Source organism: Callospermophilus lateralis, chromosome 14 (assembly GCF_048772815.1).
Source record: "Callospermophilus lateralis isolate mCalLat2 chromosome 14, mCalLat2.hap1, whole genome shotgun sequence".
NCBI lineage: Eukaryota > Metazoa > Chordata > Mammalia > Rodentia > Sciuridae > Callospermophilus > Callospermophilus lateralis.
In genome coordinates this window covers 59,699,203-59,712,533 of record NC_135318.1, presented here as the reverse complement: position 1 = coordinate 59,712,533, position 13,331 = coordinate 59,699,203, and the positions used below count along the sequence as shown (strand labels likewise).

Here is a 13,331-nt window from a genome sequence, read left to right as displayed (position 1 = left end):
TTGGTACCAAGCATTGAACTCAGGGTGCTTAACCACTAAGCCACATTCCCAGCCCTTTTTTTTTTAATTATTATTTTTTATTTTGAGACAGGGTCTTGCTAAGTTGCTTAGGGCCTCGATAAGTTACTGAGGGTGGCTTTGAACTTGGGATCCTCCTGCCTCAGCCTCCTGAGTCACCAGAATTACAGGTGTGTGCCATCACACCTGACTGATCCCAATTTCTTCTTTTTTTTCCCAAAATATTTTAAATATAAAAAATACCTTTATTTTGTTTATTTTGTTTTATGTGGTGCTGGGGATCGAACCCAATGCCTCACATGTGCTATGCAAGTGCTCTACCCCAAACCCTGTTTCCAATTTCTTGATCAGGATTTTTCCCTGATCAAGAACATAGACCCAACTGTAACTAACTTAAGCAAAAAAAAGAGTTGATTGGTTCATGTAATTGAGCGGGCCAGGATCTTGCAGTGTCTCTGAAGAATTTCTCTCCCCGACTTAGTTCTGCTTTTCTGGATTGGCTTCATTCCTAGGTGGTTCCTTCCCAAAGGAAACAAAGATGGCCTAGTAGCTCTGGTCCTCTCCATCAACTTAAAAACCCAAACCCAAAAAGGATTGGGTTTCTACTGGAATTACTGCTTCTTCCCAGTAGTTCCAGAACATTTTGAGGTTCACTGGCTCAAATTGGGTGCCCTGCTCATCCTAGGACTGTGATTGGCCGAGCTCACGTCACATCCCTTAGGCCATATGGATGGACTGAGAATGTAGCAAAGGAAGGCTGGCTCCCCAGGGTTAAAGAAGAGTGCTGATGCCAACAGGAGGACTGGGTGCTGGGTGTCAAAGGGAACAGACATCTACTCATACAGCCATGTGGAAATGGGAAAAGGCAAACAGAACTCAGGAACTGGTCAGGATGAAGAGGCAGATCTGTGAGTCCGCAGCTTCAAGGTGTGAATGAATCTGAGTGAACCAGATTGCCCGGGAGAAGGATAGAGGCCGAATGGGGCTCCTCAGGGAGAGACAGGAAATGTAGGAAGGTAGCAAAAACAGAAAGTCACAGAACCAGGAGGAAACTGCAAACAGGGCATCATCCTGGCAGCCTGTGAAGATGCAGAGACCAAAAGTATCCACCAAGAGACCAAGTGGGTGAAGACCCTTGAGGACAACTAGATTATTCCATTAGTGGGTAATCTGTGACTCTGAGGAACATGGGGACAGCAGAAGGTGTTCGAGCCCAAATGCAAGCACTTAGGAAAAACCAGCAGTGAGGGAGCGGAAACTCCACAAGCCAGGGGAGCCAGAAATGTGTGGGGGTGGGGTGGGGCAGGAGGGGCTGAGGGTGAGGAGGGGATTGTGCCAGAAAGGGTGTGAGGAAAACAGATAAATAGGACCCTTAGAGTGAAGGGCAGGGCAGGTACACCTATTGGAGGCCTATCTAGCTTTTTCTAGGTTTGAGAAAAGGACCTATGTGCCTGGAGTAGCAGAGATGGGAACAGTGACACACACAGGTATCATTAATGATACCCAAGTGGAGAGACATCTTTGTCACTGCAACATAGTACCAATAATACAGCTTGTGTAATGGATGCGGTTTGCATGAGATAGAAATAAGCATTTTTTTTTTTTTTTCCTGTGCTGGGGACTGAACCCAAGGATGTTCTACCACTGAGCCACTTCCCCAGCTCAGCCCAGCCCCACTTTTTTGGGAGACAGGGTAAGGCTAACTTGCAGAGGCTGGCCTCAAACTTTTGGTCCTCCCACTCAGCCTCTCAAATCTCTGGCATTACAGGCATGTGCCACCGGAATTGGTTAAGCATCTTCTTTTAAGGATATTTTTAGATTTAACATACACTAAAGTACATATAAGGCAGTGATATTTTGTGTACAGTTTGATGATTATCTACACCTGTATACACTGCTCAGATCAAGATATAGAACATTTTCAGTATCACCTAAGATTCTCTCCTAACCCCTTCCTAGTCCTTACAGAGCTGGAACGCAAAGCCGAAGAGCCCTAGGGATAACCTCTGTTCTGATTTCTGTCATTATCAATTTTGTCTATTCTTGAACTCCCATCTCTGTGGAATCTTGTCGTATGCACTCTGGTCTGGCTTCTTTCCTGCAAAATAATACTAAGTGGATTCATCCATATTGCTGTGGGTATCTGTAGTTCCTTTTATTACTGGGTAGCATTCCATTATGAATATACCACAGTTTATCCCTTCTGTTGTTTATGAGCACATGGGTTGTTTCCAGAACAGAGCCATTAAACATAAAACTGATTCATTTTTTTTTAATTACTGTATTTTTAAAAAGAATTCTTTCTCCCTCTCCCCCTCCCTGCACCTTCTCCCCCTCCCTCCTTCTCCCCCCCCCCCCCTCATTCACCTATGTACAGGCCCTGCACAGGTGCCACAGCAGTACACTCCCCTCTGAGAGTTCTGCCTTAGGTCTCCCAAGGCCCCTCCATTGTGTTTCCTGGGAAAGTCAATTTACACTTGATTGGGGATTCCCGCCCAGGGCCTGGGAGGTGTCGCTGGGAGAGGAGAATCCTCCTCTTAAGACTTATTCCCTCTCTTGTAGCCTCCTCGACCTTGGTCGCGGGCACCCTGAGCCTTACTGATTCTGCAGGGGGTCTCGCCCGCGGCCCCCCATGAGCGCGCCCGGCTGATCCACTGGGCGGCCGCGGTGGAGCCAACACGCCGCGGGGGCGGCGGGGCCATGGCCTCGCTGGACCTGCCATACCGCTGCCCCCGCTGCGGGGAGCACAAGCGCTTCCGGAGCCTGTCGTCCCTGCGCGCCCACCTAGAGTACAGCCACACCTATGAGACTCTCTACATCCTCTCCAAGACCAACAGCATTTGCGACGGCGCCGCGGCTGCAGCAGCTGCTGCAGCTGCAGCCTCGGGCTTCCCGCTGGCGCCCGAGCCCGCCGCCCTGCTGGCTGTGCCCGGAGCCCGGCGCGAGGTCTTTGAGAGCACGTCCTTTCAGGGCAAGGAGCAGGCCGCTGGGCCGTCGCCTGCAACGCCGCACCTGCTGCACCACCACCACCACCACGCACCCCTCGCCCATTTCCCCGGCGACTTGGTGCCCGCCAGCCTGCCCTGCGAGGAGCTGGGTGAGCCGGGTCTCGTGCCCACCGCTGCCGCACGCTACGCGCTGCGTGAGATAGAGATCCCGCTGGGAGAGCTGTTCGCCCGCAAGTCGGTGGCATCCTCTGCGTGCTCGACGCCGCCGCCAGGGCCCGGCCCAGGCCCGGCTTCGGCCTCGCCCGCCTCCCCCTCGCCAGCTGATGTGGCTTACGAGGAGGGCCTGGCGCGCCTCAAGATACGCGCGCTGGAGAAGTTGGAGGTGGACCGGCGGCTGGAGAGGCTGAGCGAGGAGGTGGAGCAGAAGATTGCGGGCCAAGTGGGCCGGCTGCAGGCAGAGCTGGAGCGCAAAGCCGCAGAGCTGGAGACTGCTAGGCAGGAGAGCGCTCGACTGGGGCGTGAGAAGGAGGAGCTGGAGGAGCGAGCGTCTGAGCTTTCGCGGCAGGTGGATGTGAGCGTGGAGCTGCTGGCCTCTCTCAAGCAGGACCTGGTGCACAAGGAACAGGAGCTGAGCCGCAAGCAGCAGTGAGTAGGCCCTCAGGGTGGGTGTGCCCGTGTGCCATCACAACCACCCTGAACATGCATGTCTGTATGTAGTCATGGTTAGGTAATAGGGGGTCTATGGTCATGAACTTGTAATATTGGTGTGTGTGGATCCCAGAGTGTCATGATCGTGTGTGTGCAGGACCACGAGTACATGGCAGTATGATCATACATGTGCCTATCTATGAAGAAAGTGTCTGTTTCTGACCCTGCTCTGACTCAGCCAAGACCAGCCTCGGCATTTTGGCACTGGATCCTCTTCCCTTTGTCCTACTCAAAGGTGTGGCCCAATTCTCCCCTCTCCCTTTCCTATCATCAAAATCAATTAATCAATCTATCTATCTATCATTCCTAAAAGGATGCAAACATGATGTCATGTCTCCCATTTAACTTTACTTTCCCTTAAGCTGCTGCCTCATACAGAAAAAAATTTCATGAAAGTATTCCTGGTCTCCAATTTATTTTCTCACATTTTTCTTGAGCCCACTCTGATCAGGTTTCCAGTTCCACCACTGTCTTTAACCATGTTGCTAAGGCCAAGTCACCCTCTTTCTTGGCCTATCCACAGCAGATCCTTGAAACACTTTCTTCACTTGGCTCTCCTAGGATCTCCCCTCCTTTTTTTTTTTTTTTTTTTTTTGGTCTGTTCCTCCTTATTCTTCTTTGCTGACTTTGCCTCACTTCTCTGGTCTTTAAATGAAGGATTATGAACTATTCAAATGTTAGGTTTAGTTTTTTTTTTCTTTTTTTTTTTTTTTCCTGGTACTGGTGATAGAACCCAGGATTCCATCTTTACCAACAAAACTACGAGAGCCAGCCTTTTAAATTTATTTTTTATTTTAAAATGCATAGCCTGATATTCCTCCCATTTTCCAAGTCACAGGATTATAAGCATGTGCCACAGTGCTTGGCTACAGATGTTATTTATCTGTCCCCATTGCAATATAAGCTCCATGAAGGCAGGGGATTTCTACTTTTGTTCATGGATGCTTCCCCAACATTTAGAACAGTGCCTAGCACTTATAAGGTACTCAATAAATGTTGAACAGATGCATGAACAACCATGGATGCTTTGGGGAATATAGACTCAGGTAATCTGTAAGGTGTGCCATGTGTTTGTGCAATTCCTGGAGGTTCTGCATCTTAGTTTATTTCCCTATGTATTGAAGTGACTGAATACATTTTTCAATCTTTCAGAAAGTGTGTGTGTGTGTGTGTGTTTGAGTGTGTCAGTGAGACTGTGCCTCCATGATGCTTTGCATGTCTCAGACTGTGAGTATGTGCCTGGAATGAATATACCATGAGGGCACATTCATGAATGTGTACTGAGCAGGTATATGCACATGGCTGTGTGGCTCAAAGTGTGTGCCTAGCGCTGTTCCTTTGTGGGGAGGCTGTATATTGAGGCCAGAGGTAACTGGGTGTCTGTGTTTTTGTGTGAGGATGATGTGTCTGGTTATGGGTTAGATGTGGGGGGGCTGTGTGTGGGGCCATAAGCAGACATCATGGGCAGCTGTGCCCTGTGTCTCCCCACAAGGGAGGGTGGCAGGTCAACCAGGCAGAGGCTCTAGGGTAAAAGCCTGCTCTGGGCCCAGGGAGGTGGTACAGATTGACCAGTTCCTGAAGGAGACAGCAGCGCGGGAGGCTAGTGCCAAGCTGCGCCTGCAGCAGTTCATCGAGGAACTCCTGGAGCGGGCCGACCGTGCTGAGCGTCAGCTGCAGGTCATCAGCAGCAGCTGTGGCAGCACACCCAGTGCCAGCCTGGGGCGTGGAGGTGGGGGCAGTGGTGCAGGGCCAGGGGCCCGGGGCCCAGGCAGAATGGTGAGTGCCCCTTTGTCCCCTCTTTTACCTGCTTACTGGTCCCCACAACCTCCCCTCACACACAGCCTCACATCCCCCAGAATGCTGTGCTTCTCTTCTTTGATTCTTCCCCCAAGAACAGGCCTAGGCCTGAAGTGTGGGTCTGGAACAAGGGGGCCCCTCTGGGCAGGAGTGACATTCCCTGAGGCTGTCTCAAGGTGTGATCCAGCAGCCCCAGCCCTCAGGGGCCCATCTCTGCCTATCCATGAAAATGAGAACCCAGGAGCCATAGCCTGAATTGGGGTGTGGGTTGGGTGTGGCCAGGGGGCTGGTGAGCCTCCCTGTTGGGGCTATCTGTCTGTCCATTCGTCCATCCTTCCCAACTTTTTTTCTTCTTTTCTCTCCTCTCCTTCGTCTCTTCTCTCCATCTTGTACCCTCTTTCTCCTGTTATTACCTCCTCATCCTCTTGCCTCCTCTGCCTCCCTTCCTTTCCCTCCTGCTCTGGGGGCCCACAGCGAGAGCACCACGCAGGCCCGGCCGTGCCTAGCACATACGCGGTATCACGGCATGGCTCTTCTCCCAGCACAGGGTAAGCCTGGGGCCTGCCCTGCCCTACACAGCCCACCCTCTCCCTGGAAAGATCTGCTGGCCACCTGGGGCTTCTCTCCTCCTGTGCCCATTCTCCTTGGGTCACCTATCTGCCTTTCCATACTCAGAGGGAACTTTTGGGAAGCAGGGCGGATGGGTTGCCCTTGATCTGTGGTAAGGGGAGGGTGGAGAATTCTGGCAACTTGATACCCCTCGCCCCTCACCATCTGGTCCCCCCTGCCCCAGGGCCTCCAGCCGTGTGCCAGCTGCCTCCCAGAGCTCAGGCTGCTATGATAGTGACAGCCTGGAGCTGCCCCGGCCAGAGGAGGGGGCACCTGAAGACAGTGGCCCTGGGGGCTTGGGCTCACGGGCCCAGGCTACCAATGGTGGCTCAGAGCGGTCCCAGGCCCCTCGAAGCTCAGGCCTACGGCGCCAGGCCATCCAGAACTGGCAGCGCAGACCTCGCAGACACAGCACTGAGGGGGAGGAGGGTGATGTCTCAGACGTGGGCTCCCGAACCACGGAGTCGGAGGCTGAGGGCCCCTCAGATGTCCCCCGCCCTGGGCCTGCTATGGCTGGGCAAGTGAGCAGCTGCCGGCTTTCAGGTAAGTCCTGAGAGGAATGGCAGAGAGGCCAGCCTTCCCCAGGGTGCTGGGCCCTCCCGGGGGGGAAAGGGCTAAGAGGGCAAATCTTCTGACCTCCTGCACTTCCCTTCCTCTTCTCCAGACCTGCCCACCCCTCCTATGAAGTGCCCTTCCAGCCTGGTGCAGAGACTTGAATGACAGGGTAGCCAGTGCAAGGATGGTACATTGGGGGACAGGGTCTGTATACATGAGGAGTTCAGTGACATGTAGAGGAGAGTGTTGACTCCAGACTCTGGAGCTCCCGGTGCAGTGGGGAGCCCCATCTGCACACAGGCCACACACATATGCAGAGGTATCAGGAGGGTAGAGAGTTAGGGTCAGGGTTGACTTTTTAAAAAAATATTTATTTTTTAGTTGGACACAATACCTTTGTTTATTTATTTTTAAGTGGTGCTGAGGATGGAACCCAGGGCCTCCCACGTGCTAGGCGAGTGCTCTACCACTGAGCCACAACCCCAACCCAGTGTTGACTCTTAAAAAAGAAAGTTTATATGAGGAAGGAATACCTTTGCTAATAAGTAAAATTAGGGGTGGCTGTACTGTAGCGGAGGGGAAAGCAGATTGGCCTTCCTCCCAAGCCACTGGTTCCCCCAGCATGGGTCTTATGCCATTCCTCCTGCAGCTCCTACCCTGCCCCAGCTCCTCACCCACATCCTTGCCCTGGCCTTTGACCTTCTATTGTCACCTTTGCTCCCTTGTGTTTGCAGCCCGCCCCGAGGGAGGCAGTGGACGAGGCCGGCGAGCGGAGCGGGGTAGCCCCTCACGCTCCAACGAGGTCATCAGCCCAGAGATCCTTAAGATGCGAGCTGCCTTGTTCTGCATCTTCACCTACCTGGACACACGCACGCTGCTGCATGCTGCTGAGGTCTGCCGGGACTGGCGCTTCGTGGCCCGTCACCCTGCTGTCTGGACAAGGGTGCTGCTAGAGAATGCGAGAGTGTGTTCCAAGGTGCCTACCTCTGCCCTGCTGGGAACCCACCTTTCTGCCTGGCAGAATCTGGTCCTTGCAGCCCTGGCTCCAGCCTGGCTCCCCCAAATCCTCTCACAGAGCCTCCTGTTTTGGGGCTGGCTTTTTTCCAGCCAGCCAAGTGCAGACCCCCTGTTCTCCATGTACCCTCCCTCTCTACGCAGTTTCTGGCGATGCTGGCTCAGTGGTGCACGCAGGCCCACTCGCTGACCCTGCAGAACCTGAAGCCCCGACAGCGGGGGAAGAAGGAGAGCAAGGAGGAGTACGCCCGGAGCACCCGGTGAGGCTGCGGTGGGTGGGCAGGTGCTCCTGGGTCCAGACTTGGAATGAAGTGGGGATGCTTCCTAGAGGAGGAGGTGACCACAGGCAGGTGACCTCTTGGTCATCCCCAGGGGCTGCCTTGAAGCAGGGCTGGAGTCCCTGCTGAAGGCAGCCGGGGGGAACCTGCTGATCCTGCGCATCTCCCACTGTCCCAACATCCTCACCGACCGTTCACTCTGGCTGGCCAGCTGCTACTGTCGTGCCCTGCAGGCTGTCACCTACAGGTGGGTTCCTTTTACCAGAAGCAAGGCCTATACCCTATTGGCCTGGGACCCCAAGGATCCCTAGACACTGCATGGCTTTTCCCCAGGTCCTCAGACAAAGGCACCCAAGAGCTCTGTGACCTAAGGGAAGGAAGGATTGACAGGGGCAGAAACCGCCAGGATGAGCCACTCCAGCTTTGTCTTTTCAACAGGAGTGCCACAGACCCAGTGGGCCACGAAGTTATTTGGGCTCTAGGTGCAGGCTGCAGAGAGATTGTCTCCCTCCAGGTGGCGCCTCTTCACCCCTGGTGAGCTCAGGCTGGGTGGGTGGGGAAGGGAAAGGGTTGGACCTGGTCTGGGGCTGAGGACTAGACAGATCTGAGCCCATTCCATAAGCTGTTGAGGAGACAGGCTCACACACATTAATCTGCACAATGAGGCATTAAGAACAGAGCTTTAAAATTAGACCTAGAAGTCATGTCTTGGCTTAGTGGCAACCCAATGGCATGTTAGTTTCTCAACTTGCAAAGTGAAGGTGATATTAGGAATCTACTGACCTTATTAGAGCTGTTACTGGCTTCAGTGAGATTATACCACAGAGCCTGTGGGCCCCACAGTAAGTGTTCAGTAAACACAGCTAAAAGTAGTTGGGTTTTGTTTGACACACGACAGGCAATTCTGGGTCAGTATGTAACATATAAGAGCTGATCGTTGGAGAATTCAGGGTGTGAAATCATGCCTCACTCTACCTATAGTTCCTCAAACTAACAGGTTTCACCCTCCCTGTTCTTTGCCCTCCAATCCTTCTCCATGTGCTGGCCCCTCCCAGCCCATCCAGTGTACTTTCCCTAACACCTTGGTGGAAGCAGTCATTGTGCTCCTGCTTTGATTCCCATTGCATCTTGTCCTGACACCTGCTGTTACCGGTTTTGCAATTATTTCTGTTTCAGTCTCCTACATTAGACTTGTAGTTCTCAGGGCAGAGTCTGTGAATGTCCATTTCTGTATCCCTGGTACCAAGTGTGAAGCTTAGGTTAATGTTAAGAGATGGCAAGTCTGATGTTCAGGGAAATGGCAAATCTGGTGTGGACAAGCAGGTTGGGAGAGGGCAGGCAGGGCCATGTTAAGGGGTTTAGGTTTTTGCATTTTATCTAGAAAGTACTGGGAGACTATTGGAGAATTTTAGGTTTTAAGTAAAGTACTGAGATCAGACTGCCAAAGTTCTGTAAAATAGACTGCCCATGCTTTGAGGGCAGGGACCATGTCTGCATTGTCACCACTGCACCTCCAGGGCCTGGCTCAGTTGTTCTCGACTATAGCAGACACTTGATAACCATCTGCTGAATGACACAGTGAGTGGCTCTAGGAATGAATGGTGCACTGTCTGCATTGTGGAGCATGGATTGGCAGGGAGACTGGTAGTAATCTAGCTGAATCCAATGGTGGTCTAAACTGTAGTACAGGAGTTACTCAGGAATCTGAAACTGCAGAACATGGCAAGAGGTGAGAGGGGCGAGTCAGGGATGATGCCAGTGTTCTGACTTGGCCAGCTGGGTTGTTGTCGGGGTACTTGCCTGAGGAAGGGAGGGATCCCCCAAGAGGAATACACTCGCTTGGGGCATCAGGCATCCAAAGGCTTCCCTGACTGCCCCCTCCCCATTCTCCAGCCAGCAGCCCACGCGCTTCAGTAACCGCTGCCTGCAGATGATCGGTCGCTGCTGGCCCCACCTCCGGGCTCTGGGGGTTGGGGGCGCCGGCTGTGGGGTGCAGGGCCTGGCATCACTTGGTGAGTCCCTTGGGACTGGGGTGGGGAGAGGTGAGAAGCTGGTGAGGGTGCAATAATATCCTGCAAAATTCTACAGGGGATTGGGGCTGCATCTTGGGTGGTGGCAGGGGACCAAGGGTGTTGGGCAGGAAGTGACCTAGGGAGTTTGTCAGCAGGGCCTGCCTTCTTCCTCTTCCTAGCAAGAAACTGCATGCGGCTGCAGGTCCTGGAGCTGGACCATGTGTCAGAGATCACCCAGGAGGTGGCAGCTGAGGTCTGCCGGGAAGGCCTGAAGGGACTAGAGATGCTGGTACTCACGGCCACCCCTGTCACTCCTAAGGCCCTACTGCATTTCAACAGTGAGTAATGGGGGAATGCAGGGCAGGATATGGTTTTCACCTGTCACCATGGCCTGTCAGCAGGTAGCATAAACAATTCCCTGATGCTCTAATCAGCAAACACCAGCATGGGGTTGGGGGGCAGACAGCAATATCTGGTCTTGGCTTTGCCAACAGTGTCTTCTTAGGCCAGTGGGCATTCCAAGCCTGCCAGTATCCACTTCTAATAGTCCAGTTCCAAAGATATCTGTTGTGCTTTGGCATAGTCTCATTGGAGCCAGAAGCCATGCAGAAATTGTCCCTGTGTAAGTCTTCACCAGGGCTGAGGCAGGAGAGCAGACAGATTAAAAGTGCAGTTTCTGGAGCTAGACTGATCTGGGTTTCAGCTCTGGGTCTGCTGCTTGTTTAGCTGTGAATTCATGCAAATTACTCTACCTATCTGAGTTTTACATTCTCATTCACTGACTTTCTTAGAATAGGTGGGTAGTAATGTGTGTAAGCTCCCTAGGACAGTTCTTAGGCCTCCTCTGGCTCTTCACCTAATACTACCCACTCTCCGCTCTGTCACTTCTCTGCCTTCACTGAGGACAAGGGTATCCAGCTTGGGCTGCTTCCCCCAAATGAGACCATCATCCAGGACTTTGTGGCCCTTGGGAAGACCCTGTTCCCAGATTGAAGGTTCCTTTACCTTATTACCTCCAGGACCCTCCTCTCCTCTCCCCTTCAGCCTCATGTCCACACCCTGGATACACCATCAGGACAAACTGCTCAGCCTCAAATTCATACTCTCCAGGCTCCTCAGCCCTTGACCTTAGTGAGCAGCCACATCCCATCCTGTAAACCCTGTGCAGCCTGCCTGGTTTGTCCCCATCTCCTCCACCCTCATGCTCAAGCTTCCTCTCAGTCACTCTGTTCCTTATAATCACTTCCAAGTGTCCAGACCAGGGTAAAACTGTCCCCTCTGTCAGGGAATTTGCTAGAACTGCTGAGCAGTTGGCTGTTGTCCACTTGACTTCCCAGAGTGCCTTCATCCACCTTCTCCCTGGTCCAGTTGTGCATCCCAGGCCATCGTAGGCCTGCTCTACTTTTGTTTTCTGTGGCTGCCATATGATGGTTCCTCAGGGGGTATCTGATGTCATTAATCAGTGAAATGAGAGGTGGTAGCCCCACTGTGCAGGCCAAACATGGGGCCTCCTTATCCACCTTTCCCCAGGCATCTGTCGGAACCTCAAGTCCATTGTGGTCCAAATTGGAATTGCTGATTATTTCAAGGAGCCCAGCAGCCCTGAGGCTCAGAAGCTATTTGAGGATATGGTGACAAAACTCCAGGTGAGAGGTTGACTCTGAGGCCAACCAAGATCCCCAAGTGACATTCCTAGGCTGGGGCTGGTGGCCTGGGTGAGTGTGGAGGGAAGACCCCACCAGCTTTGAAGAGAACTAACTCAGGGCTTGGTTCACAGGCCCTGCGAAGAAGGCCTGGCTTCTCTAAGATCCTGCACATCAAGGTGGAAGGCGGCTGCTAACCCGGGGGTCAGGGGGTGGCAGGGCACCTGCCAGCCCCACACCAAGGCATTATTTGTACCTCCAGAGGGATCCTGGTTTGGACTAGACCTTTGGAGGCCTAGTGTTATCCCAGCTTCCAGGGAGGGGTTGAGTATCCTGTCCTACTGGAACAGCAGAGCAACAGGTCTGACCCAAGGCAGGGGCTTGGACAGAAGCTGCCCTCTGACCCCCACCCTATCCCCGCTGGAGCAGACTTCTGGCATAGCCAGTGAGGAGCTGTCACCACCAGCACTGGTGTCTTCACTCGGAGGATCTGCAATAACTACCAGTGGCTCCTCACCTGCTCAGGCAGGCCTGTCTTTCCTGAGGCCCCAGGCCCCAGGGGACCCCACAAGGCAGCTCAGACTTGGCAGGGAGGGCTCTTCTCTCCTACCTGTTCCACCCATTCTCACAACTTGCCTGGGCCCTGGGTCTACACTCTCCAGGAATAACCCAGGCAGGTCTAGGGACCTAGGTACAGTCATTAAAAAGCTGGTGGCAGGATTGGAAGGAAAAAAGTTACCTAGAACTTTTTCCCAGAATGAGACCACTCCTCCCAAAGTGGGCACAAAATGGGATGGGGGTGGCTGCTAGGTGGAGAAAACTTACTTTTTCCTGTAAGAAAGGCTCCCCTACCCAGACACACACACTCCAGAGTGAAACTCAGAGCTAAAAGGTGCATGTTTCTATACCTACCAATCACTCTCAAGAAATCGAAGGGAGGGTGAAGGTGCCAGCCCTGGGAGGCCTGCCTGTATTGAGAAGGAATTTCCTTTTAATCCAGGTGCTTGGGCAGGAATCTGATGGCCTTTGGGTCCCCTATGCTATCTAGGCTGTCTGGGAGTGGGGCACTGGGCTGCCCACTGTGCTGGGTCCTAGAGCAGGGTGGTTGACTTTGCTTCCTGTCTAATTAGCTTGCTTGAGGATGTGGCTTTGGCAAGGACAGACCTAGGGCCAAGGAAGAGGTAGAGCATCCTAACAGACTTGCCCCTTCCTCAGTCTCCACCAGCCACAGGCTAAGGCTAAGGCTGCAGCTGGGGTCTTCTGCTTCAGGGCTTAGAAGCCACAGAATGCCACTGGGGGTTTTCACTGGCCCTTGCACAGTCCCCAGAGGATCAGGTTCTGGCACCAAGGTCACCCCAGTTTATCCCCTCAGATTTACCACAGTGATTCAAAGGCTGTGGGGTCCTGCCAACCTATTTGGACAGTTCTTCCCAACATGACCTAAATCCATCTTAGGGTTTTCTTCACTCCTGTATAAGGTCAGTTCCCAGCCTTGCCATTAGGCTGTTGGTCCTGACTGGATCTGGGATTCTCATTTCCCAGATTTTTCCAGGGACCTAATTCTGCTGCCACTTGGCTTGAACATCTAGCCCAGCCCTGGGTTACCTTGTAAAAGTTCTCTAGAACTGCACCCCGATGCCTGGCCTCAGCAGTGCTCCCAGCAACCCCAGGTGTCCTGGCTTCTCATCATTGCTTTGACTTTTCCTCCTGTGGCCTGCTATGTTCCTGCCCTTGGAAGACCTGGGCTAC

General features: G+C 53.0%; 1 protein-coding gene across 1 annotated transcript; it reads left to right on the top strand.

The window, feature by feature from the left end:
* The first annotated feature begins 2,718 nt into the window (after nt 1-2,718).
* Fbxo41 (F-box protein 41) lies at nt 2,719-11,779 on the top strand. Its single transcript, XM_076833822.2, has 12 exons — nt 2,719-3,611; nt 5,225-5,450; nt 5,946-6,019; nt 6,265-6,623; nt 7,370-7,611; nt 7,794-7,909; nt 8,022-8,174; nt 8,366-8,461; nt 9,821-9,939; nt 10,119-10,277; nt 11,470-11,585; nt 11,717-11,779. The coding sequence occupies exons 1-12, from the start codon at nt 2,719-2,721 to the stop codon at nt 11,777-11,779; spliced, it is 2,616 nt and encodes an 871-aa protein (XP_076689937.2).
* Nucleotides 11,780-13,331: the final 1,552 nt, after the last annotated feature.

Bases quoted from the DNA above. Each gene is read 5' to 3' on its own strand.
- Fbxo41 (XM_076833822.2), top strand. From the start codon at position 2,719: ATGGCCTCGCTGGACCTGCCATACCGCTGCCCCCGCTGCGGGGAGCAC. The intron at 9,940-10,118 runs GTGAGTCCCTTG...TCCTCTTCCTAG, and splicing joins GCAGGGCCTGGCATCACTTG to CAAGAAACTGCATGCGGCTG. The intron at 11,586-11,716 runs GTGAGAGGTTGA...CTTGGTTCACAG, and splicing joins ATATGGTGACAAAACTCCAG to GCCCTGCGAAGAAGGCCTGG.